We start from the raw sequence: 24,052 nt of genomic DNA, 5'->3' as shown, positions 1-24,052 counted from the left end.
TCATTCAAATCATTTTGTAATTTGTGAAACATGCTATCTTATGCAAAGTTCCTACATACTTAAAGTAGAATTTTATCCTTGGTAGCTAGTTATGTGTTTTACAATCATTTACGTTACCAAAACCACAAGTTAAGTTCCACTAAATTGAATATGTATTATCAATTTGGATGTTATGTTTGCAACAGTGATGAAAGGTAATCATTTTGAAATCAATTTTGGTTAAACTGTGTACGTTCATGGTAAAACTAGCCAGTAAAATAGTCAACAAAGTTATGCGGAAACTCAGGAACATTGTGTCTCTATCAAAAGTTCCAGCTTGGCATAGTGTACAAGAAAATTAAGGTCTGATCAGTTTATCCTTATTTTAAGATTCTGTGATGCTTTTGCCATTGAATTCCTTGGAGATTTAAAAGTAAATAATCATCAAGGAACTGGTCTGAACTAAATGACAGCTAAAGAAACAGAAATTGACAGAATTGATTTTTTGTTTGGGAGACCGAAGTTATCAATTGTGTATCTGATAACTAAGTTACAAACCTAATGAAAGGACATTCATGGAATGTGATAATTCAACTTAGAAATTCTCATTTTGTGTGTTCATGAAAAATTTTCCTGCCTGGAAATAACTTTTAAATCCTTGTGTATCTTTCCGGGAATGACCTTTCTGGCTAGGATTCACCTTGAGAGTGTGCTGAGTGAAAGTTGCAGTTCCCAAATATAATTACTAACAAGCATAAGATTAATGTTGTTTTGTTGTAATTAGAGATATCTGATCAAATAAAAATGTGAGTATAAAAAGCCTACCAAACTTTGGGAAGTGCTGTGAAGGTCTGCCACACATTGAGAATGAACCATGTTTGTCAAATATTGAAACGAAAACTCCATAAATTTCTTTCATCCACTGGACGAAGGGATTATTTTGGAAAGGGTACACACAGTCATGCATGATACACATCATATAACTCTGAAGCTCTTTATTTCCATGTGCATAAATACCCAAACAAATTCTCTTTAAGCAAAATCTTGGTTGATTTTCAGCCATTATTGTGCACCACATATTTCCTTCTTTTACCTGAGGTGAATTGCATAAAGCAGAGTACTTTCTAGAATGACTTGAAAGTTATTTATTATCCTGTGTCAGTCATCTCCTCAATCCAGTCTTATTATGAGATAATTTGGCTTTGTCAACTGATTTGATAATGTAAATTAGCCACTGTAAAGATTATCTAAAGCTGACATTTTTAATGTTATCCCTTTGTCAGAGCTGGTTTTATTGAAAAATGTTGGCCATATCAATAAGATCACGCATTAGGAACCAGTTCTAACCACTACACTATAATCAGTTGTGAGATCCAATGGGATGCTGTCTTGACAACAAAGAACTGAGCAGTATTCTGGAAACCAAGGAAAATATTAGGTACCCAAAAATGACCAAAAATCAAGTATAGCAAAGTTGCAAAAATACTAAGACTCACAAGAAGTCAGTAGTGCAAAAATTTCTTTGATAATGGTCAAGAAAATAACTTTTTTCCCTATAGCTCTTTCAATTCTTTCAATTAACTTTTTCAACAACCTTTTACAACATTTGGTCAAGCAGAAGAGCACAGTAAGATATAAACAAGGAAGCCAAGAAAAAATAATTTTGCTTATTTAAGGAACTATATATGAAAACGGGAAATGCAGCAAATGCAGTTCTTCACAGTCTTGATCATGTTCAGGAATTGGAATATGTGACATTTTGGCACCAACAGTTGGTACTACAATTATCAGTTGAGGCATAGAAAACGTTTTGACCATAAAATAAGGGTGTTGTCACAGGCAACCTTTCTCCTTCTGAGTGGTAACAGAATCTCAAAAGTCCTTTGTCATCAATCTTTAAAATTGGAAGACCACCAAAAAAAGTCATGGTTGCCACTGGAAACCAAGCTAGTCACTCATATGAACAACAAGATTTTAACATCAAAACATGTCTGCCAAACTTCCGCGGTGCCTCACTCAACAAAAAATCACTGTAAAACCCTGATAGCACTGGATTCAGTCTACTTTACTCAGGAAGCTAAATATGAAGCTCCAGACATGAGTTACTATTGTAACAGATATTATACATAATGGCGTGAACAAGATACTTGTTTGTTCACCCACTCCTGGGCTCTTAACAATAGAAATAAGAGCTGGGAAAGTTTGATGCTAAAACATTTCAAGACCAGGCCTCGGCAAAGAAAGGGCTCTTAATAGAGTACCAAAGAATGTCACAACATCTTCCTCCTGAACACTGATATCATTGCCTGTTCTGAGCAAGAAACTACTGTAAAAGAGAAAGCTTTCTAGATTAAGGAGAAAAATAAAAGGAATATTTTACAAAGAAGCTAGATTTTCACTGTACTCTTGTCACTAATGTCAATGTGCTTTTTGATGCAGCACACCAGCGGCGTAGCTGACAGAACTCTCATCCATGCGAAAACATGCATTAGACTGTGAGTAGTGAATGAATTCCAATGCCCATGGATGGGTTACGCCATTCATTTGTTTCATGACCTCTACTGCCTGTAATGAGTAAGAGGCAAAGATCAAGTTATTATCTATCAACACTGGTTTTAAGATATTTTATAACTGTTTCACAATTCAGAGGGATTTTAGCATTTTGTGGTGCTTTATGTCAGGTTTTCTTAACTTACTGAATAGCAGAGATTCTTAATCTGGATTAGTAAGGGTTGATTTGGAAGATGTTAAGGGCATATCTAAGGGTAAAGGAGGTGCAAGCTATGTAGTGTTCTCCAGAGGCTCTGGGGGCTGATATTTAAAAAAGCTTGAATCTAAATGCTTTGCAAAATCAAAACCTCAATCATCCAGACTCCTAGGGACTGAGTTAAATAGCAAAGCTGAATGGGATAGTGTCAACATTGGTTTGTCTTTCCACCTAAAGTATGTTAACACTTCCTAAAACACTTCTGGAAGTGGAACAAATTCAGTTCCAATGGTAGTTTTGCTACACATGCATGGAAAAAAGTTGTCACAGATCTCCAATGCGATTAATTAAAATTCACAAATAATATGGGACCAAAGAAACAAGTCCTGATAATCAAGAAAAATCTAGAAAATCAAGGTCTGGATACTTGAGGTTTTATTGTAATACTTACATTGAGTAGGACACCTATGGGGTGTCTACCACATATTGTGTTTTTGGAATTCTTCAAATATTCTGCAAAACAGGCAGGGTCAAGCTTTTCTATGGCATCCATACCCTAAAATTTGGATACAACAATGTTGCACAGCAATTAATCTTAGCTGTCTTAATGTCTGAAAGAATAAATAATAAAACCTCCGTGCTTTCATTGAATTGACAGGCAAACATTTTGTTTCCCTCCTACTTTAAGAAAAAAAGAGCGATTACCATATTTCCTTGATTAAGCACCCACTCTCTAACAAGGGCCCTTTGCCTGATAAGCACCCACCCCCAGAGGCCAAATAGATGCTCCCCCCTTTATCCCTCACTTTCTTAATAACAGGGATACAAGGAAAAAACCTGCTTCTACTGCTACTTTATTTAAAACCTTGTAAGTTTTAACTTCAGTGGGATCAGTACAGCTGAGAAGTTTCTTAATAAATGCTGCCCCTTTCACTGTGCTAAAGTGCCCTTCTTCTACCCCCCCCCCCTTCTAGACAAAATTTTAAATAAGCACCTAAGCACTTATTTGAGGAAATGTGGTAATTTGCCACATGTGTCACATATAAATCATGCAGAGCAGCCTAGCTTGTCAACAAACTTTCTGCAGCTCAGTAGACAAGGCATCTAGTTAATGATAATGATAATTCCATATAAAAAATTGTGATCTTTACATTTAATTTGTAGATTACCTTTCTATCTAGAGCTTCAATAGATTTATAAATGGGACCACAACTTTTGTCATAAACTGTGTAACTAAATCGAGATCCTGAAAGAAAAAAAGCATTAAAAAGTCATGTACACTGTACATGGCCAAGGGTATCCTACAGTCAGTTGCCATTACTGTCTTGAAAGATCACTCTTACCAGTTTAACTCCTTCAGGCTAACTTGGGAAGGTAATAATCCCAGCTTTCTATTGTTTTGGTTATAATCATTATTGTCATCATTGTAACTATTACCGTCATTCCCCAAACCACACATAGATTGTGCAAATTTGTTACAGCTTGCTCAGCCAGACTGGGAAATTCATGTTAAGTATTACCGGCCACTTTAACTACAAAGAATCTTCCAAAATGTTATAAATTCTAATTTGATGATTTTCTTGATCTCAAGTTCATGATCAATTTATGGAAAGCACACATCTTCTTTATGGTGAGGATAGCAACAATTTGCTGCAGAAGTATTCTAGACTTTTTTCCTTCACCCTTTAACTTCCAGAAGTGATCAACATGTAACCTCTCTATATAACATCCATATGTTATCCACAAAACAGGTACTAAGAATACTTAAACTTGCTAAGTCAAAGTTGTTGTCCTGATCTAAAACCAAATTCTTGTGCCTTATTTACAAGGATAAGTGTAGCAGCTAGAGGGGAGAATTAATAATCAGATCTTTGGAGTTAAAGGGTTAAATTTCAAGTTAGATTCAGTCAGCACATTTGTGTATGTTTTCTTTTTCCTGAATCATCATTCACTTAGCTTTTCATAAGAATTCTTATCAACACATTAAAGTATTGTATGTGATGCTTTATGGACAACTCTTAATCACTGATTTTTATTAACATATGAAAAATTCATATTCAGTGTACTAACCCCAGTGACAGAAGTCTGAAGAGATGATAAACAAATTCTCTGGTCTGACCAGATACTTGCTAAGAAGCCGGCCATATGTGACTTCACTCCTTGTTGATAATGAACCAACCACAATTGGAACAATCTTAAATTGGTCCTTCTTACTGTCAGCAAAAGAACAATATTCTTAAAACCATTTAACTTCTGAAGATATTTTAAAAAGTGATTTTCCTCATAATCCCCATATATCAAAGAAATTTTCAATTCACCATCAAAAGTAACCTCTTATTCCTTTATTTTTACTTAATTTTGCAATGTGATTGATCTTGAAAAGTTGTCCTGCTTTCTGGAATAATCAGATTCAAATCTAAAAATGATTGCCACTTGGCTACTTACATTTTTCCATGCTATGAGCAATTTTCTTGGTTTTATTGAGAATTTATTTTGGCACATTGTTATGTTTTACTTTGCTCTGATTGGCTAGTGGCAGTGATAACTTTGCATTTGGTTTTATGACACCCAATTGAGATGCACTCTTGTAGCAAACAGATAATGTGAATATACATACTTATAATCCATTCCATCAAATATTTTTGCTCGCATGTGATTGGTCTAAATGTGTCATGCAACCAAAAACTTCCCACCTAAACTGGAAAGTATCCAGTAATATTATCCAGTTTTCAAGCCAATATGATATATTTCTATGTTTATAAAATTGTACCAAAGAACACTAAAAAGGAAATGTCATTGTGCAGTAAATAGTACACTGTTTGTAAACATTTTGTCTACACACTGCAAAATGTTTAGAGGATAATAACCACAGTAGCCTCCATTTGGCACCAAAATATGCCTGAGTATTTGTCTGCAAACATGATTTGCTCTGAGAAGGGAAAAGTTTTCTCAGAGCAAGCTTCTCAGACCAGATTATTTCTGTGGACAAATATCCAAGTATATTTTTGTGCCAAATGGAGGCTTTTATGTATTTATGCAATCAGTTGTTGGGTGTTGAGTTGATGTCAAATCAAATTCACGAAGCTAAATTAAAACAAATCACATTGCAGCCACTATGAAGGATCACCACCCTGATAATAGGCCTTAGAACTTTGAACAAAAGATGCAATTAGTAGAGTGTAATAATTTGCTTGATGTTCACACCTCTCCATAACTTTGGCAATATAAGGCAAATGAAGCTCGATACTGTGTTCTCTTTCATCATCAGCTTGACTAAGCTTCTCAAACTCTCCTGTTGCCAATAGTTCTCTATTTACTGAAAAAGAAATTTAAAACATTGATTTTTACCACAATTGGCAGTGATGTCCTAATCACATTGGCCAATTTGACATTGTTGATCAAAATATATACAAACCACACTACAGGCATCAATGTTTCATGCAATGGTCACGCACTAAAAGAATCAGCTTTAAAATTAATATTGTTGTTAAAAAACAAATCAACGGTGGTTTTGTGTGGTCTGTACTCTTATCGACAACATCATTTGTCATAGCAGAGGCTTTAACCACTCTTGATTTGTTCAATTCACTCTGTTGCCATGGAAACCTTGGATTTTGCTTAAATTGTGCTAATTAACTATAACTAAAGACACATAAATTAATCAAGCTGGTAGATTAATTAAAACAGTTTCTCAAAAGTGATATTTCAAAGAAAACTGCTCTTACCCTCTGTGTCAATTGAAAGATTGTACAATGGAGTTTCATACTGTGATAAACTTGTTACTGCACAGCCAGGCAGGTACATATGATGAGATGGACCCAGGATAAATATCCTCTTTCTATAAAACATACCAAGAAAATATTGAAAAGGGAAAAGACCTCAAAAATTTTAATCTTTAGCTGTTACTTCTTTCCACTTGTAGCAAACCATTGCTCATGGCATAAAATATTGAGTCTGAATCCCAATATGAGGGGGAGAGGGAGGGGAATGTTAGTGCTTTATCCAGTTTAGTACTTTGATGTTTATTTTGTAGTCATATAAATCTGGTTAAATTTCAAACACCACTCCACTAAACAAGCTCCCAAAAGTATACAGCTTTAGTTACTACTCCAAGCTGCTGCAACCTGTTTTCAAATTGGTTTCTGTGCTTAGCAAAGGACAATTTTGACAACCATAATATGGTAACCTGAGTTTCCTAGTCATGTGGCACGCTGTTATTAAAGCAAGGGGAGCATTTACATATCACAGCATTCATAGCTTCCTTACAGTTAAAGAAATCATACTTTTTCTTCTTGATTGTGTGGGTATTAACCCTTTAACTCCCATGATTTCATTAGTAATTCTCCTTACTGTCTGTCTTATAGTTCATGCAATGTTAATTTGGAGAATTTGGAACTGGATCAACCAATAATCCCCTTATTGATATTTTTCTTTATTCTCATTAATTGCCTGCTTGATATTATACTGATGGTGTAAGGGGAAATTCTGTCTAGGTCACTGGTGAGACTTAAAGGGTTTAGCCTAACAGTGTCACTTGAATCCCCAATTGTAAACTACTGCCAGCCACGCAGCTCATTTCAAAGAAAAGAGGTGTGGTCAGCAAAGAGTCCTTTTCCCTTTCCTTTTTCCATTTCAGTATAGATTCATTATCTACACCAGTAACAAAAATTACACTTCTGGCCATGACTTAATAATTTTAGGCCATCGAAACACCAAACAACTAAAAAGCCAATTCCAGTTATGGACACCTTCTTTGAATTTAGAGGGAACCTCCTGAGAGCTTCCACTCCCTTATTAACCTTTCAACTCCCACAAGTGACCAAGACAGAATTTCTCCTTACAAGATTAATACAATATCAACTAGGTAAGTGATGAGAATAAAGAAAAATATTAGTTTGGGGATAATTAGTTGATCCAGTACTGAATTCTCTGAACTAACATTATAAGAATTGTATGATTGACAGTAAAAAGAATTACAAATTTGATCTGGGAGTTAAAGGGTTAAATTAACCCTCCAACTCCCAAGATTTGAGTTTTGATTCTCCCTTCTAGCTCAACACATTTCCTTGTAATTTTTTTTATAATAATTAAGTGTTAGATCAAGATATCAACTTCTACCTGGTATGTTTGAGTATTGGTTTGAATATTCTCATTACCTGTTTGCTGGATACTGTTTACAGTCAGATAATTTTCGTGTTAATCTCCTCTGGGAGTTAAAGGGTTGACCCTTTAACTCCCAGATCAACTTTATAATTCTCCTTACTGTCAACCATATATTTCTTATAAGGTTAGTTCAGAGAATTTAGCATTGGATCAACTTATCATCCCTAAATTGATATTTTTCTTTGTTCTTATCACTTATCTGTTTGATATTTTATTGATACTGTAAGGAGAAATTCTGTCTTGGTCACTTATGGGAGTTAAAAGGTTAATTATGTAAGTTTATTTCACATGAGCAGCTTCTCAGGTCCATGGATTGCCAATAAGATATAACATACCTATTCCATGCTCTAACAAATGACATTCTAGGTAATATTTTTTCCCTCCACATTATAGTACCACTGATAAACCCCCTCTCCAAAATTAAAGTCTGTCCTTTGTTATATAAAACAAAAACTTCTTAGAAGATCAAAAAATTGATCTAGAATACTATCCCTTTAAATATTTACAGTCATCAAAATATCAATTTAGACAATTTTCACTTGAAGCCCTAGAGAGTTGTACATGTTACTTAAAAAAATAGTGAAATCAAATTGGCCATTTAATAACAGGTAGAATGACAGACAGAATTAACCACAAACATAAAACAACTAATTAAATAGAACACAAGCAGTCAGAAAGGGAGTTTACTCTTCCATGGTTTACGATAAAAATTTTTAACAAGGCTTCTTCATGTACATGAGAAGTTATATAAATCTGATAAAATTGTAGGTTGTAACATGGCCTGGCTTAAATATTTACAATTAACTCTTAATGGGTACAGTTTCATTTTTTTCCTTAGCCAGTTGACAAAGACAAAGTTGAGCCAGTGGGTAAATTATTAATGCTTATACAATTGTTACCTACAAATTTAAAATTATTTACTTAGTAACTGTATGGATGAAAAGGATACCTTAATGAACTGCAAACTGCTTTACATTTTTTGCTCTGAATTTGGCGCAATGAGATTTCCATATTGCAACAGGCCCTTCAATTAATTTCATAACAGCAACACAGCTGGCAGCTCCCTCTTCTGACCAACACCCAATTTCTCATAACACATTAAAGCAAGACATTTTCACACTTGAAAGTCCAAAGCACACAAAATAAGTTTACTATGTCAGAAAGCAGTGTGTGTTAGCGGGTTATCAATTTTCAATTCTCAAAGCTGCCCAAAAATATTTGTATGCAAATCAGTTAGGAGAACTTAATGCAAATAATGAGGAAAAAGAAAAGAGAAAAGAGATTTCATGAACCAAAAATTCAACAACCTCGCTTAGCCTCTTAACTGAATGAACCACCAAAAGTCTGTGGATGGCACCTTAAAACAGAAATCTATTGAAGCTTATATTGTTGTTTCCCGTTGATATCGGGGGCAAACATGAATAGTCATGCGAGTTCTGTTCAAATAATTTTTTCCCCTACTTAACACCTTTGAAAAGCGCGAGGGACACGGCACCATAATAACTTACATTTTACTTGGATCGATCTGTCTGTAGGCATGAGCTCCACAAGATCCACAGTACTGATAACCCGCATGTCTTCATGAAGGAAAGAAAACATCACTCAATTCACAAAGGGTCGTTCTTCAATTATCTATTTAATTTTCGAAGAACTTCATAAATATCTAATTTTACTTACGGTGCTATGATAGCTTTGGCTGGTCGACACGAAGGGTGAGCTTTAGATAACCATTCCTCTAACTTCTGATTAAGTGTTCGGGCTAGAATTGCCGGGAGAAACAATAGATGTAAGTAATTTTTAAAACACCGGTATTTTTTCGCGATAGCAAATATTTAAAGTTTGCTTTCAGATAGAAAACATTTTGTTCTAAGCGCTTTTACTGTACCATTATCAGAATACCAGGTTCCTGCGTGACTTGCTCGGCGCATGGACATAGTACTTGGTTGCTGATTATAGAAATTGTGTTAATCTCGGTTCTATAAAAAAAAAAATTACCCGACAAAAGCAAATGACTGGAAATGTTTCTAACACAGAATGATGTGACGTTCGTGAGGAACTGGGGAGTGCATGGTCAAGTTGGAGAGTCTGCTGATCTGTTTTGTTTTGATTGTGTATTCATAAGAGAGCTGGACACGTGGTCAGAGAATTTTCAGAAATCGTTCCAACCTATCTAAGCAGGTTATTAAGGGGAAGACTTCATACTTGCAGATCCAAGAAGAGCCAAGAACTAGGACAGAAATAATGTTAATTTAAGATGAGAGCGAGAGAAGAATGCCTAAGGTAGGACTGCGACTGGGGAATTCATCAAGGGGAGGCAGTGGTTTGAGGTCCATTCCTATGGGGAGGGAGGTGGGGTTTTTCTGCACTTAGGCTAATCAGGGACGTTCTTGATGTAATGTTTTGTACAGCAGACTAATTGATCTAACATTTGGCAAACACACTCGATGATAATTTTATTTAGTTATGTATTGTATATCCCTTTGTCATTCCAGGGAGTGTCTTAAAGAATGTGTCCTTCTATTTTAAGTTTTCCCTCCTTGAAACACTAAGACGCTATCAACCACAAGATACAGATTTTGTGTAGTACATGAGGCCTCAGTCTAAATGTTGGTTGAAGTGCCAATGACTGTTGAAAGATGTTTATTCGTCATGTCATAGGGGTGATAAAGAGCAAATTATTATTAGCTTATGAAGAATGAAAATCTCAGACTTTTTACCTTATTGAATAATTTATTTCTCAATAGTGGAAATGATAAATTTTTGTTTCAGGAAAGCTTAGAGAAGAATGAATTTCAAGGGGTTGAACATAAACTCCTACCTAACTGACTGAAAGAATGTCAAGCGTGTCTTGGTTTTCACGCAGCAGCTTGTTTGGAGCACAATCAGAAGAGAGTTAAAAGAATGAGTAATGCTGATTGTGATGGTTGGTTTTATAGAGTTTATATCCCCATTTCTTGTAGCTAGAAATGAACATTCAGAGTATAATTAATTAAAATTTGAACATCTACCTATCCATCAAGTTAAGACTCAGAAAGCTTTCCAGATTATAACAAGTGGTCTTAGAATCTCAGGGGAGATGTGGTGGACTCCAGGTTGAGAGGTCCTGGTTCGAGACCTGGGCTGGTCATTGTGTTGTGATCTTTGTTAAACCTTTCACTCCCAAGATCTTATTAGTAATTCTCCATAATAACTGCCATACAATTATTATGATTTTAGTTCTGAGAATTTGTCACTGGATCAACTAATAATCCCTTAATTCATATTTCTCTATATTCTCATCACTTAGTTTAATTGTCTGCTTGAGATTGTATGGATATTGTGAGGAGAAATTCTGTTTTGGTCACTTATGTGAGTCAAAAGATAAAACACTCTACTCAGACAATGCCTCTCTTCACCCAAGAATATAAATGGGTACAGGAAAACCATCAGGGAAGCTGACAAAATATCTTGGGGTAACCTGCAATGAATTACCATCCCATCTGGGAGAGTAGTGATATTTCTAGTCACTTGAGGTTAAGGCTCCACTTGGTTGGAGTGCACACTTTACCTTCTCCTGCCAACCTTGGAATATCATGATCATCACATTACTGGAGACCAGTTGAAACATCTTGAAATGTTTTTGACCCAAGTTCTACAGTGAAAAGTGTATACTATTAGATTTTCTGGTGGGCCTGCATGATAAATTTCAAGGTACTAGGGAATTAGACGATAAGAAGCTGAAAAGAAGGATGGACTCAGTCACTCAGGGGTGTTTATCTTCACATGAACAAGACATCTTACTCAAAGTGCAAACCACAAATAAATTTGTTCTACTCTACTTATCATGTTGTAACTACTAAAAGCCTTCATGTGAAAAAAAAAACAAAAGCAATGAATATATGATTTGTTGGGTCCTGTTGACAGCTGATTAAAAAGTTATTCAGCTTTTTCTTTGTGCATTAGCAATGGTGCATTCATTTCTTCTTCAAGGGAAGGCAACACCACCTTACCATGATACCCAAGTTGCTGTTGTTGGTGGAGGAATGGCTGGGCTGGCGGCAGCATCAGCTCTGTCAGAGGCTGGTCTTCAAGTTGTCTTATTGGAAGCATCTGATTATTTTGGTAAATACAGTAGTCAATTTTTAACATATTGAATTGCACAAGAAGGCACGTAATGCAATTTTCTCTTTTGTTTATACCCTTATAACCCTTGTCAAAATCACTTACCCATACTTCTTTTGCACATCCTTTTTTCACATCACAGCATTACTCAGAACACTTTTGAACTGTTTGGAATATAGTTGTTTTTTCTTTGAATGGACCAAACTCAACTTAAATATTTATTTTTTAATCTAGCATTGTTGAATAGGTATCTTTAAAGGCTATAATTTCAAGAGAAGGCCATTTGAAAATCCTGTGTTACTCTCAGTAGACAACTTTCAGCAGTTTTTATTTACCAATCAGGCCCTGGTTGTATAATTGCTATCTACTGGATAGCAATTTATCTGTTGGATAGAGTTATCCTCCTTTTGAACAACTGGGCCCAGGATTGAGTTTTGTTGAGTATGTATTAACTGTGATCCATCTCTCAGGGACCTGAGAGGATTTTGAACATATTTAATAATCTTCTAATTTCCTTTAATTTTTCAATAATTACTTTTTGCTTGTCTCGCTAGGTGGAAGAGTGAAGCAAGTTCAGCCATTTGAAGGATTTGCTCCAATTGATCTTGGTGGAGAGTTTATCCATGGATCAGATAGTATCATAACCAGGACAGCAAAAGAAAATGGCTGGGTTGTGCAACCAGTAAGATACATAAACTTTTAGTGGGTGAAGGTGTTGTTGATTGCATGCATGCAATTTTTCTTTTTCTATGGAATTATCAGTGGTCAGGACTTGTTACTTGTAAATTGCATTTGGAATTCATCACCAAAGTGTTGTAAAGCATGTTATTTATTATATATTTTCTCTCACTCCTGCGGCTGGGACCCTACTGTAACATACATACTAGTCCTAATGTAAACTTTTCTTATTAGCCCTATTTATACCCAGTAGTGACCAAAAAGGAATTTCTCCTTAAAATAGCAGTTCATTTGTAAAGCAAATAAGTGTGTGCCCAGCAGAGCTGGTGTCATTTTGGCAAGCAAGTGCGTCTTTGATTTTTAAAGCAGCAGAGGGCTACATGGAGAGAGAAAGAAATTTGTCCCAAGGGGGTGAATAAACTTAAGGGCTTGACTGACTTTTGCAATATTACAAAGACATCAGTCTCCCAGGAAAGATATTTGACCATATTTACGTAAGTAGCTATTGCCATCTGAGATGTTGATTTGATTTATAATGCAGTCTCACTGTCATGCAATTGTCATACTGTCACACACAAGGGGTCACACTTTCATGCTGGGTGTAATGTCATATGATCAGGTAATTTTTACCGCCTGGTACATAATGCTCTTTTTGATTGGCTGTGTGCCATAGTGCTCTCCATAACTTTACTTTCCTTCTCGATAAAAGAGCACATAAGATGATTAGAGAAATCTTCCATTTTGCTGACTTTGCAGTGCTTCAAATGTGAGGGAATGGAGAAAGAATACATGTTTTTCTACAAAGATGAATTACATCCACTATTAAGTAGCCATCCTGATATTCAGAAAGCCTGGAAAGCTTGGGATGATATCATTTTTCTTTGGGACAAGATATCTAAAAGAGAACTCCATCAAAATGCAGAAAATGTTTCCTGTGAAGATAATGGTAGAAGTGCAGAGAGTTACTCTGTTAAACCTGATTTAGAATCCAAGGCAACTTCTGCCCAAGCAGAATCAATAGAGGCATCAGAAATTGACAGTAGACAGAATCCCGGAGATGATGCCGAGAATTCTAGGTAAGTCCCTTTGACATTTTAGTTGAGTGTCATTCATCCCTGAGAAGAGATGGCTGCAAAATCTAACCTCTGCGGTGTAAGTGGTTGGCGAAGTAAAACACATCACTGGTCTAGTAGGGTAATTTTGTTTTAACAACTGAGTTGATAACATAAATTGGCCACTGTAAGGAGTTTCAAAGCTGACGTTTCGAGAGTTAGCCCTTCGTCAGAGCGATTGACGAAGGGCTAACGCTCGAAATTTCCGCTTATAAACTCTTTACGGTGTGGCCAATTTACGTTATCAACTCGGTTGATAAAAATACTGAATTACCCTGTTATACTCTACCATCGACGTAGCACCACAGTTCTTTAGAAACTTATCCCTTTATTAACTAATCTAGTAAGCAGGTAATGGAACAAACTTAACAACGAGAGAGGCTAATTCATCTTATGCACCTTTTAATGCGTCATTTTAAAACAACGGAAGGTGAATTTTAGACTTATAGAGACTGGTTTCTTTGGTACTTTTTCCTGTCGCAGAGAAATGAGTATTCAACAGTGGTTGGAGAGACAGAAGTGTAACGATGATGTGATGGCGGTGTTTGATTCTATGTATTGCCAAACAGTAGCTGCTGCACCCAGCCAGATGGGTCTGTATGAGTGTGCACGTGAGGAAAATGCTTGGACATATGGCGATGGGAATTTCAGGTCAGTTAGTTTTAATTTTGTGGTCAACAGTTTTAACTTTAATCCAAAATTTCTAGAGAAGGAAAAGGGGCTTTTGAATGGGTGTTTAAGCGAGGTCTCACTCCACCATCTTTACCACAAGCAATGAACTGCCCTTCGTCAATCCATCATTTTAACTCAGTCTTTCTATGTTCTACCAGAGGTTTCCATAGAAGCTCATTACCGGTCGTTTACCGCCATTTGTTTAGCCTGCGAGCACGTTCTCTCGTTTGGGATTCATGTTACAGCGCAGCTGCCCATTACAATATCGGCGACCGCTTTTGGAAAAAAGTTATTGTCACCCCGTACAGGCCTGAATTTTTTTCAGGCCTTATTTTCACTACAGCCCAAGTAGTGTTCATTACTGCGAAGGTCGCTTTCATGTTCATCCCTGGTTTCACTTTATGTGTGGAAGATTAAAGAATACAGTACCACTTGTGACGTCAATTGCTTGTGCTTATGTCTAAAAGTAACAAAATTGAACGTTTGACTGAAGAATCTACTCCCATATGCAGGTTTAATATAACCAGGCAGGTTCGCGACAAAGCTCACCGCGTCCTTGCAAAAAAGCACCCCAAAATGACCCAAATGTTAACAATTTAGACTTGCTTCGTAGCAAAACCACTCAAACTGAAAAAGGTTGACTCTTGAAGATTGGTTTCCTCAGATCTTATTACCAACTTGGGTGGATTTAGAGGGGGGGGGGGGTGGGTTGGGACCTCGATGACTACTATCCTCCCCTTTGCCTCCCTTCTTTGTTGGATGTTTGGTCAAATTTTGTAATCCATTTCAAGTAGATGTGAAGGTTGGTTGTTGTTATAGAATACAATTGCTCCCCTACTGCCTTTTATTGCCCGTTCTTCTCAATTTTTTCAGGATAAACCCCTGATCAACATGAGAATTATAAAGGACACATTTAATTGTTTGCGTATCTCATAAACTTTTCACGGTATTTTCAGTATATTTCATTTTTATCGGTATTTTTTTTTCAAGGTATATTTTACTGCTTTTTCAAATTTTTTCTTCAGGTTGGCGGGATCGTATTCTCTGCTTGTGGAGCATTTCTTAAAGAAGTGTTCTGAAGTCGAGAAACGGCTGTGTTGGCAAGTGACAGAGATTAATTGGAAAGGTAAAGTTGTTTGAGAGACATTTATATGTCTTTTATATAACACGGTATATATTCCATGCACTCGCCTTCAATGAGAGCTGATGTTAATCGAATGAAGCAATTTTATGTAGTGTAGTTCGTATAGTGTGATCGTCCGGGTGAGTGTAGTTCTGAAAAGAACTGTTGTTGGTGACTGACGTTTCGACAACCTGTGCGAAAGTCATCTTCAGAGTCAAGTTTATGTGGTGTCTTTAAACTTAGAAAAAAGTTCTTTACCACAAAGAGCCAGTGAGAAATCATAGTAATAGCGAGCGAACTGATTGAAGCACAGGAAATGGAATTGATCAAGTCGTGGTTGGTTTTAGTTTTGCAACTGATTGGTTGAGAGTATGGTGCACGTTTTCAAGAACAATCAAAGGACAAAGTTTAGCAAAGCTAATGCAATCCTAGAATGCGTTTGACACTCAACTGAAAACTTTTCTTCGTTTCTAAGACGCAAAACACCTTTATTTCTTCACCAAGCTCAAAATTTATCAGCTTTCTGCTATTTACGGTTGTTAAGGTTTTTCTTGGCTATATCCTCCGATAATTAGATTTAAAATATTCCAAGGTTCTAATTTGTCAAAAAGAAACTATCCGTTCTCGCAGACAACAATTTCTCTCGAAGGATTAAACTCAATTCGGGTATATAAAAGCTACGTGTGTGTCAATAAACACGCCCTTTGATAAGATAATCAGTATTCAGTTTGATGGTAGGTTCTAATTAAAAAATAACATTAATGTTCGCAGTGTTTAGGTCTTAACGTTCGCAAGGTTCAATTCTTAAGGTTTGCAAGGTGCAATTCTTAGTTTCGTGTTCCGTTCTTCACATTTACTCACATAGACGAAAAACACTTTTATTTCTTCACCAAGCTCAAAATTTATCAGCTTTTTTATTCTATTTATTCATATAACACTTTCAAAAAAAGCCAATCCCGGCAGTACTTAAAGGACAGGTGTCGTATATGAACCTAGGGTCTTTGTAGCTCAGCGGTAGAACGTCGAAGCACGGAATCCCAATGTCTGAGATTTGATTCCCGGTGGGTACTTGTATGTTTTTGTGAAGCGTAGGACAAAGGCTAAGCTCAAAACTTCACCATCTTTCTCAACTCTTTGTTCAAAGAAGGAGCAATTTCCATTCTTTAAATGCTGTTTCTTGCAGGTGAGAATGGTATGGATAAAATAGAAATGCAGCATGAGTCGAAATCAGATGGACATGTTTGTCTGAAGAATCAACTCGGCCAAACTCTAACCGCCAAATATGTGGTTATAACTGTACCACTGACAGTTCTCAAAGATGGTGACATAACCTTCATTCCGCCTTTGCCAGCGAGCAAAAAAAGAGCCATAGACGGAATAAAAATGAGAGGGGCACTGAAAATTGTTTGTCGTTTTAAGTCACAATTCTGGCCGGACAACTTAAACCTATTATACAGAGTACGGGGCTTTGTGAGCCAAATGTGGATGTACACACGTGACTCGACGGAGAGCACTGAGAAATGTCATCTGATCGCGGGCTTTCAAACGGCTGAGCCCGCAGAGGCGAAAATTAACCTCAGCGGACAAGAAGTTTTAGATGGGTTTCTTCAAGATTTGGATCACATATTTCAGTAAGTGCCCCACCCTTCAAAAGAAGTAGGTAGAGAGAACGGAAATTATTGGGACATTTCTGGAACTTCAGCATTGCGGGAGGTAGATACGAAATTTTCATGACAGTTTAATCTGAATTTTGATTATAAATCTCATTGAGGCCTTGCAAAAAACATTCATGCACATTAATTCGAGTTTATCATTTAATTCTAAGTTTAACAAAATTATTTCACCATCATTGGCAAGTCTGATGGTGACATTAAAAAATTGTACTTGCTCCATGAACTGTCGCACACAGATTTAAAAAATTGTATCAGAAGACAATTATTGAATTTAAATGAATGTTTAATGGATTTGATTACGTTGTACAAACATTGCAAGTAGCTAAATGAATCTACGAGACCACTCTTTAAAGTGTTCACATTTGATAAAATAGAGTGGGAAATCTTAACCACCACTCGCTATTTACTTGCGAGTGGTTTCGCAGTCTGCTGGCAAAATTTAAGGTTGAATTCGAGAAGTTAGGCACTTAATATGGTTGGGGTGGAAGCTGTACCTTTACAAATGTGTCTAAATATGAACTACTTTTGACTCTCTTTTCTGCATTAAAATAAGCTGCATTATCCGAAAATGCTAGATGGACAATATACTTTCATTCTATGAGGGTGAATCATCCATAACTATGAAAGTTGTTACCCTTTTCACTTGCACAAAGAGGAATTTCTAATGGAAATACGAGTACTTCAATTAAAAAGTGCACGGGAATAATGTTTGATGTATGCCATAATCTCAGAGCTAAACTTGTAAAAAATGTACGGTAGATAGTGTTAGGAAGAGACATTTACATCTGAAGAGGAAGAGGGTCAAACGTGATTCGCCATTTTTGTCGAAGGGCTTTCTAGGGATCATGAGACGAATTAAGTTAACATAATTTACTTTAAGCGTTTTAGAAAAAAAATATCTTGATGTTAACAAGACGTTCAAAGTTTAACGTTTTAACTTTAAATGTTAAGTTTCTTTTTAGAAACTTAACATTTCTGTTACCTGTTTCACCTTTTTCAACAGAACCGACTCTAACCCACACCCTGCTACTGATTCATTCATGGATTACGTCTATTACCATTGGTCCAAACATCCTTTCATTCGCGGGGGGTACAGCTCTCCAACAGTTCATGCGTATGGCTTGCGCCACGAGCTTGGGCGCCCTGTGGAGGATCGCCTGTTTTTCGCTGGTGAAGCCACGAGTATGACTGCCTGTGCTACTGTCCACACTGCCATGGAAACTGGATTACGAGCCGCCCGAGAAGTTTGCAGTACCACCACTCGTGTTATCACAGAGTGACTTGTGCCAGGAAAATGAACAGTCCATGACTGTTGAATGATCGTACGTCCATAACAAGGGAGAGAGTGGTTGTTTCTTTTACATTGTTCTCAGTTGGAAAATTCTGTGTCTTGAAGACTTTGAAGCTGACACCGTTGTCTATTTAAAATTCAAGAATGGTAGGTTTGGAACGAGGTTAGTTACCCGTGATACGCGTAGCCATGCTCACTCGTGGTCAGGCCTTTATAGATTATGCTAGCATAATTTTTGGCATAATGTGTAAATACGCGTATAATTTTGGCTTTTTTAATAAAAGTAGCTCTGTTAGCATAATCAGTGTACTTTAAGTTTTTTTTCCTTTTTTTGAAGGGAACATTACCAGAGTCAAAACTTATTTGGTCTTTAAGATTGATTATCTTCAAGTTCAGTATGTGGTTCAGTCTACTTTCAATGAACGAGTTGCCAGTAATCGGATCCTTGTGTTTGCGCAAAGATTTCTGGGATCGCCACGGGGCAAACATTGCAACTCGCCATAAAGAAATGTATGGCGGCGAAAGGTTGTTTCAACGTTCGAAAAAACGATCAGTTTTGGAGAGCGATCAATGCTTTTCCGCTGCGGTTTTATCATAAATGGATAAAGATAATGTTGATTCGAGAGAACTGTAAGTTTTTGTTAGTATTTCCACGAAATATACCGATGAACGTCTCTCCTCGTGTCAGGTTTATTGTGAAATCGTCATCGCGTAATGGTCTTGACATTTTACAAAGTTAGCAGTTAATCGCTATGAAATAACTCATTTAAGTCTTTTCAGTTGTATTTATGTGTGTACAGCTTATTTTCATACTTGTTAACGTATCAGATAAACAAATTACGACGTCTGAAAATATAACTCCTCGAAGGAGAGAAGTCGTTGTCAGCGGAGATGGAAATTTATTTTACCGAGCTGTTGCTTTTAGGAAGGATGAAATAGGCGGTGAAAAACATGAGGAAATCTCTTGGTCAAGTGATGGTTTGTTTGAGAATAATCCAAAGGTTTTGGAGCTGCCGCTTCTCTCCTCAAACAGAAACTGTGGATATACCATCAGTTGTGCATCGCTCCTTAAGCGACCCATTTGTACCTATTCATCGTCGCAGAAGAAAGGGTTCAGATTTGAGTCGATTATCAACGCTGGTTCGTTCTCGTTGATCACATCAGAAAAGCAACGTAGGTGTTTAATCACTTAAATGTATCTGACGATAATATTTCGTGTTCAAGCTCACCATTTCTCGACATTTCAATCTCCTGCTGTCTCGACGTATCTGTGGTAGCGCTCCTTTCAAGCTACGAAAAATGGGGTTCTGAATAATCGAAATATAGTGAATATTTAACCTTCTCTGCGACATTCACCCTGTTACATCGAAACAAATTTTCCCAGCCACCCTATGTTAAAAGTTAGAAGTTTCAAAAACAATATTAATGTATGGGCTCATTAGTAGTTTTGCCACTGTTGGACTGTTTGCGATGGCGAATATTTGGAGAATTTCACTCGCATGGAGCTGCAAATTTCACATATTTCAAAGTATGAGTCGATTTTTCCAATTTTCGAAATGATTTACTCCTCAAATCGAATACTTTTCCACGAAACTGAAGTATGCTAGTTTCGTGAAGAAAAATGTAAACAAGTGTGTTCCTATGCCTGCCAGGCATAGAAGCACTCTTGTGTACGTTTACCCTCTTGTGCGTCTTCTGTGGCGTCCCTACTAATAAGTACCGGTTATCTGAAATAAATTTCGACGAGGACAATTTCAGACAAACTAAGAGATTTAAAACCACAAGCTTTTTTATTTTCTAAGATTTAAAGTGAAGGCAGAAAAAGAGGTTATCTGAACCTTACAAAAGATCATTCTACAGCTTTGTAATTTGTCTATCTTGTGAAGCCATCCATGTCGGCCATGTATATGTTACTAAAGGCTTTCTAATCTTAGTTGTAAGACAAAATGGTTAAATACATTCCGTACACCTCTACACGTTTCCTAGTTTCAAAATATCCGAACAGTTTTGCTTTTTGATGTCAAAGAATTGCGACGAAAACTTGGGAAAGAATCGTAGCTCAGAAACTATCTCCCAAAGGAAGGGGTGAATTTGATTACTAACTAAATTCAATTCGTAGCGACCTACAATCGCCTACAATAGCTATTGAGACGAGTTGCTTACAGACAAAAGATAGATCGGCTTCACTTTTCCAAATATAACTATGCATGCATGTCATAGACAAAAAATGAAAAACTTTCCTCCCCTCCCCGCTTGGCCTTTGTTATTATGAATTCATCTTTTTCACCGAGGATAAATAATAACGCGTTAAACTGGCGATTAAAAGAGAGTGAGTGAGGTGATACTAGCCTGACTAGGAAGATCATGCTATCAGATACACTGCAAAAAATAAAGCATTACAAGCCTCATTCTTGATACAGATAGCAAGTGCTTAGACTACAAGCAGTTCCTCGTTTTCGGCGAAGTATCACGCTAGATTTGGACAGATGGTTATTTTGTACTTAAAAAAACCTGTATATGTTTGTTCTTGATTCGCGCATTCATTGTACTCTACTTCGTGCAGTTGTATAATAATAAAAAATGTAAACATGACTTTGAAGCTTCATCAGGCTGATAACAATTTTAGACAAACTGAGACACAAAATACTACCAGCCCTTTCTTTTATCTTTAAGATAAGGCCTCTCAGAACCATACAAAGATAAAAATAGTGATACGCTTTGTTCATCTCGTTTAGCTACCGCTCTCTAACTATTTCTTTTGAAAATGATCAAACTAAGCTCTTTACTATACAACCGAAAAAGTTCAGTTGTCGTAAATACGCCTTTCCGGCTTCGAAGAACCGTAACAAATAGTTCCCTTGATTCGCTCGTCTTCAAGGACCTGCACAGGGAAAATGAACAGAAAGTCGAGGAATTTGCTGTAGACATTTAACGAGAGAAGTGTTTGGAGAAGTTTTGCTCAAGCAGATGAAGTAATAGTAATTAATTCGATCCCACTGTAGACATTCTACTGAATACTTCAATTTTCAAGGCGACTGAATAGTGGCTGAACATAAAGCGAACAAATCTTTAAATGAATTTCTTCGTTTTTTTCGTGAAATTAAGTTTCTGAAAACTTATCTAACTGCGTATAAGGAACATTTGATTGCAAAATTCAATTCAATTCTTAACGTCTATAAGCAGCGTTGAGTTACAAATGGAAGTACAAATAATTTGGCGTCGCGGACGACGCAAATTTTGGTGATTTCATGTTGTTGTTTACCAGAAGACGGCTAAGAAATTTACTAAGTTAAAAAAACGTACGTGCTGAACCGTTGTTCTACCCATTAGATCTTTTTCTTTGTTACGTCCTCGCTGCCACAGCCGTTATGATTTGTGGGAGGTCAGAGAAGCGGCGTAGACTGGCGTCATGAATTTTAACAACAGTTTTCTTAGTTTTATAGGAATTGTTAATGTATTTTAATAACTTATCTAACTGATGCAGGGAAAGCTTCTTAAACAGCCTACCCTGCTTTTTTAGCCCTGACGTTCATCATTTTCTGTGGGACGATTCCTGTTTGGCGGAAAGCTTAGATTTTCGTTTTTCCGTCTTCCTCCTTGCACATTTCTTATGAACTCCAGTCTCCTTACTGCACGCCGCTCATTGTTGTCGCGGGTTACGCTATACTGCACAGCTCTGTTTATTTCCATCAAGAAATGGAGGATCATCAACAGAAGAACGATATCCAGTAGAACAAGAAAGTCTTGCACTGTGGCCATTTTGTGGAGACTGATTGAGGGCCAGAAGAAGCAAGTTTTGTATTTTCCACTAAATCAGTCGAGTCAATCCCTATGACCAGTACTACCAGTATGTAGCTGTAATCTTTGTTTTCCCGCAGCTTTTCTCCTTTTGTTTTCTTCACCTTCTAGGAAAGTTTGAACATCACATTCTGTAAGCGATACGGATTTTTCAGTGTTTCAGCAGTGCTTTATCTGATGGAGTGGCGCGAAAGGCGTGTGACGTGTCAGCAGCTGATTGGCAATATTAAACAAACGTAATTGATAAATGCATCTAGAAAAGATACTAAAATATGCTGAATATTCGAAAACAGCCGGAAATTTGCATCTAGGCTTCAATGCCGTAGTGGTGTCTTAACTAAGGCGTTTACAAGTCGACCGAAACGAATAACTCTCGGCAGCACCAAGAGGCACAACGCACAACACGTAAAAAACATTCATAACATAACTTTCAGCTTCATTGGGCCGATAACAATTTCAGACAAACCGAGTCACGATTGAGGATTTTCGTATCTGCTCACGTTTTAATAACGTAAATTACGGCGCCTGGTATGTTTACAAACCTTTGTTTGATTCTTCTGTTGCTACTTGCCGGCTCGCTTCAGTTCCGAAATTTCACTTTTAGTTATCGGGAAAAAGCTAAAAAGAAGTCCCGGAAAAGGTCGAACATAGTACAATTGGCAGATGGCGTGACAGCTTTAGCTCAGTTCTATGCTCTATACTCTCATGGAGCACGCTCTTTCAACCAATGACAGCGCGCTTTATATCCGAACTTTATTATAAAATGATATAGAGAAAGCCCTGGTCTGCACCATGTGGATCCCAGTAAAACAATAAAAGCACCATATAGTCAAGGGGATGTTGTTGTATTTGGACAAAATGCAGGGCAACAATGTGTTGCAATGAGTTTATGTGCATTAATGTACCATAATATGAAAGGAATAGGCAATCCCGATGACTTGAAACAAATAATGCATATTGGAAGTCAACTATATAGCAGTTTGTCACAATTATCAAGACAATCATTTTTACTGCTAACAGATTTACCATAAATGCTTACTGTACAAGAGGAAGATTACCAGCCAGAATACGGTGAAAGTTACCCTAGTAATGTCCATGATGAGCCTACCATTGAGGGATATCAATACTGTGTGGGCCTGAAAAGAGCTTTTGAGTCATTGATGTCAGAACAATTTAGGTCATATATTTTAACAGTCGGATACATTGTGCTGATAATGGCCATTTTAAAGTGTTTGACTTACGTGCTAGAGATGTTTGCGGTAAAAGTCACGCTCGAGGGACATGTGTTCTATTAGATATATCACCTACAGACAACTTATAGTGCATTACTTTCAAAGTTTATATGGAGCAACTGATCTGTATGAACTGAAAGGTTTACAAATAACAAAATATGACATGGCAATGAGCAAAAATGTAAGAGAGGTATTAAAGAGATCATCAGGTCAACACAAGTGTTCAAATTTAAGTCAGTGCTTGACAGAAGCGCGACAGTTTGTGTAGACAAAGTTGAATATTTCACGCTTGAACAAACGCCGAAAAATTGAGCCGTTCACTACGCTTTGTCAGAAAAGGAACTGCCGCAACAAAACATGTTGATCGAAATAAAGATTCTGATGCTGAAATTCTTTTAGCAATTTAAAGTATACTATACACATATAAATTTTTTTAAATATAAAGAGTTTTCAGTCAAAGAAAATAGTAAAATTTTGAGTCAGGAAGATTTTGGTCACGTGCTAGGCAACGCGTCCCGTTTTA

The 24,052-nt window shown here is 36.8% G+C and overlaps 2 protein-coding genes across 3 annotated transcripts; one reads left to right on the top strand and one right to left on the bottom strand.

The window, feature by feature from the left end:
• Nucleotides 1-959: 959 nt before the first annotated feature.
• LOC131782688 (protein MEMO1-like) lies at nucleotides 960-9,887 on the bottom strand. The gene is made up of 9 exons (XM_059099430.2): nucleotides 9,735-9,887; nucleotides 9,527-9,608; nucleotides 9,358-9,426; nucleotides 6,412-6,524; nucleotides 5,891-6,002; nucleotides 4,757-4,899; nucleotides 3,856-3,932; nucleotides 3,138-3,242; nucleotides 960-2,544 (listed from the first exon to the last, which is right to left on the bottom strand). Exons 1-9 carry the CDS (start codon nucleotides 9,781-9,783, stop codon nucleotides 2,398-2,400), a joined length of 897 nt encoding a protein of 298 aa, XP_058955413.1. The 5' UTR covers nucleotides 9,784-9,887; the 3' UTR covers nucleotides 960-2,397.
• A 101-nt stretch (nucleotides 9,888-9,988) lies between these two features.
• On the top strand, nucleotides 9,989-21,091 carry LOC131782686 (uncharacterized). 2 transcript variants are annotated; one of them, XR_010718343.1, is made up of 10 exons: nucleotides 9,989-10,129; nucleotides 10,619-10,772; nucleotides 11,819-11,950; nucleotides 12,505-12,632; nucleotides 13,385-13,704; nucleotides 14,224-14,391; nucleotides 15,438-15,538; nucleotides 16,719-17,166; nucleotides 18,212-19,129; nucleotides 19,425-21,091. XR_010718343.1 is itself a non-coding variant. In XM_066170353.1 (9 exons), the coding sequence occupies exons 2-9, from the start codon at nucleotides 10,751-10,753 to the stop codon at nucleotides 18,486-18,488; spliced, it is 1,596 nt and encodes a 531-aa protein (XP_066026450.1). In that variant the 5' UTR covers nucleotides 9,989-10,129; nucleotides 10,619-10,750; the 3' UTR covers nucleotides 18,489-21,091. The 2 variants fall into 2 exon arrangements, 1 of the variants encoding a protein (XP_066026450.1); XM_066170353.1 differs by having other exon boundaries at nucleotides 18,212-21,091.
• The last annotated feature ends 2,961 nt before the right edge of the window (nucleotides 21,092-24,052 follow it).

The sequence above is a fragment of the Pocillopora verrucosa genome, chromosome 7 (assembly GCF_036669915.1).
Source record: "Pocillopora verrucosa isolate sample1 chromosome 7, ASM3666991v2, whole genome shotgun sequence".
Lineage (NCBI taxonomy): Eukaryota > Metazoa > Cnidaria > Anthozoa > Scleractinia > Pocilloporidae > Pocillopora > Pocillopora verrucosa.
The sequence above is the reverse complement of the archived record's forward strand: the minus strand, read 5'-3'. Positions and strand labels throughout refer to the sequence as shown.

What these genes read in the sequence shown, in the direction of transcription:
- LOC131782688 (XM_059099430.2), bottom strand. Translation starts at nt 9,783, where the DNA reads ATGTCCATGCGCCGAGCAAGTCACGCAGGAACCTGGTATTCTGATAAT. An exon ending in GCCAAAGCTATCATAGCACC is followed by an intron (nt 9,427 to 9,526) that starts GTAAGTAAAATT and finishes TCCTTCATGAAG; the next exon opens with ACATGCGGGTTATCAGTACT. An exon ending in ATTGCCAAAGTTATGGAGAG is followed by an intron (nt 4,900 to 5,890) that starts GTGTGAACATCA and finishes TTTTGCTGACAG; the next exon opens with TAAGAAGGACCAATTTAAGA.
- LOC131782686 (XM_066170353.1), top strand. Translation starts at nt 10,751, where the DNA reads ATGAGTAATGCTGATTGTGATG. An exon ending in GGAAGCATCTGATTATTTTG is followed by an intron (nt 11,951 to 12,504) that starts GTAAATACAGTA and finishes TTGTCTCGCTAG; the next exon opens with GTGGAAGAGTGAAGCAAGTT. An exon ending in TATGGCGATGGGAATTTCAG is followed by an intron (nt 14,392 to 15,437) that starts GTCAGTTAGTTT and finishes TTTTTTCTTCAG; the next exon opens with GTTGGCGGGATCGTATTCTC.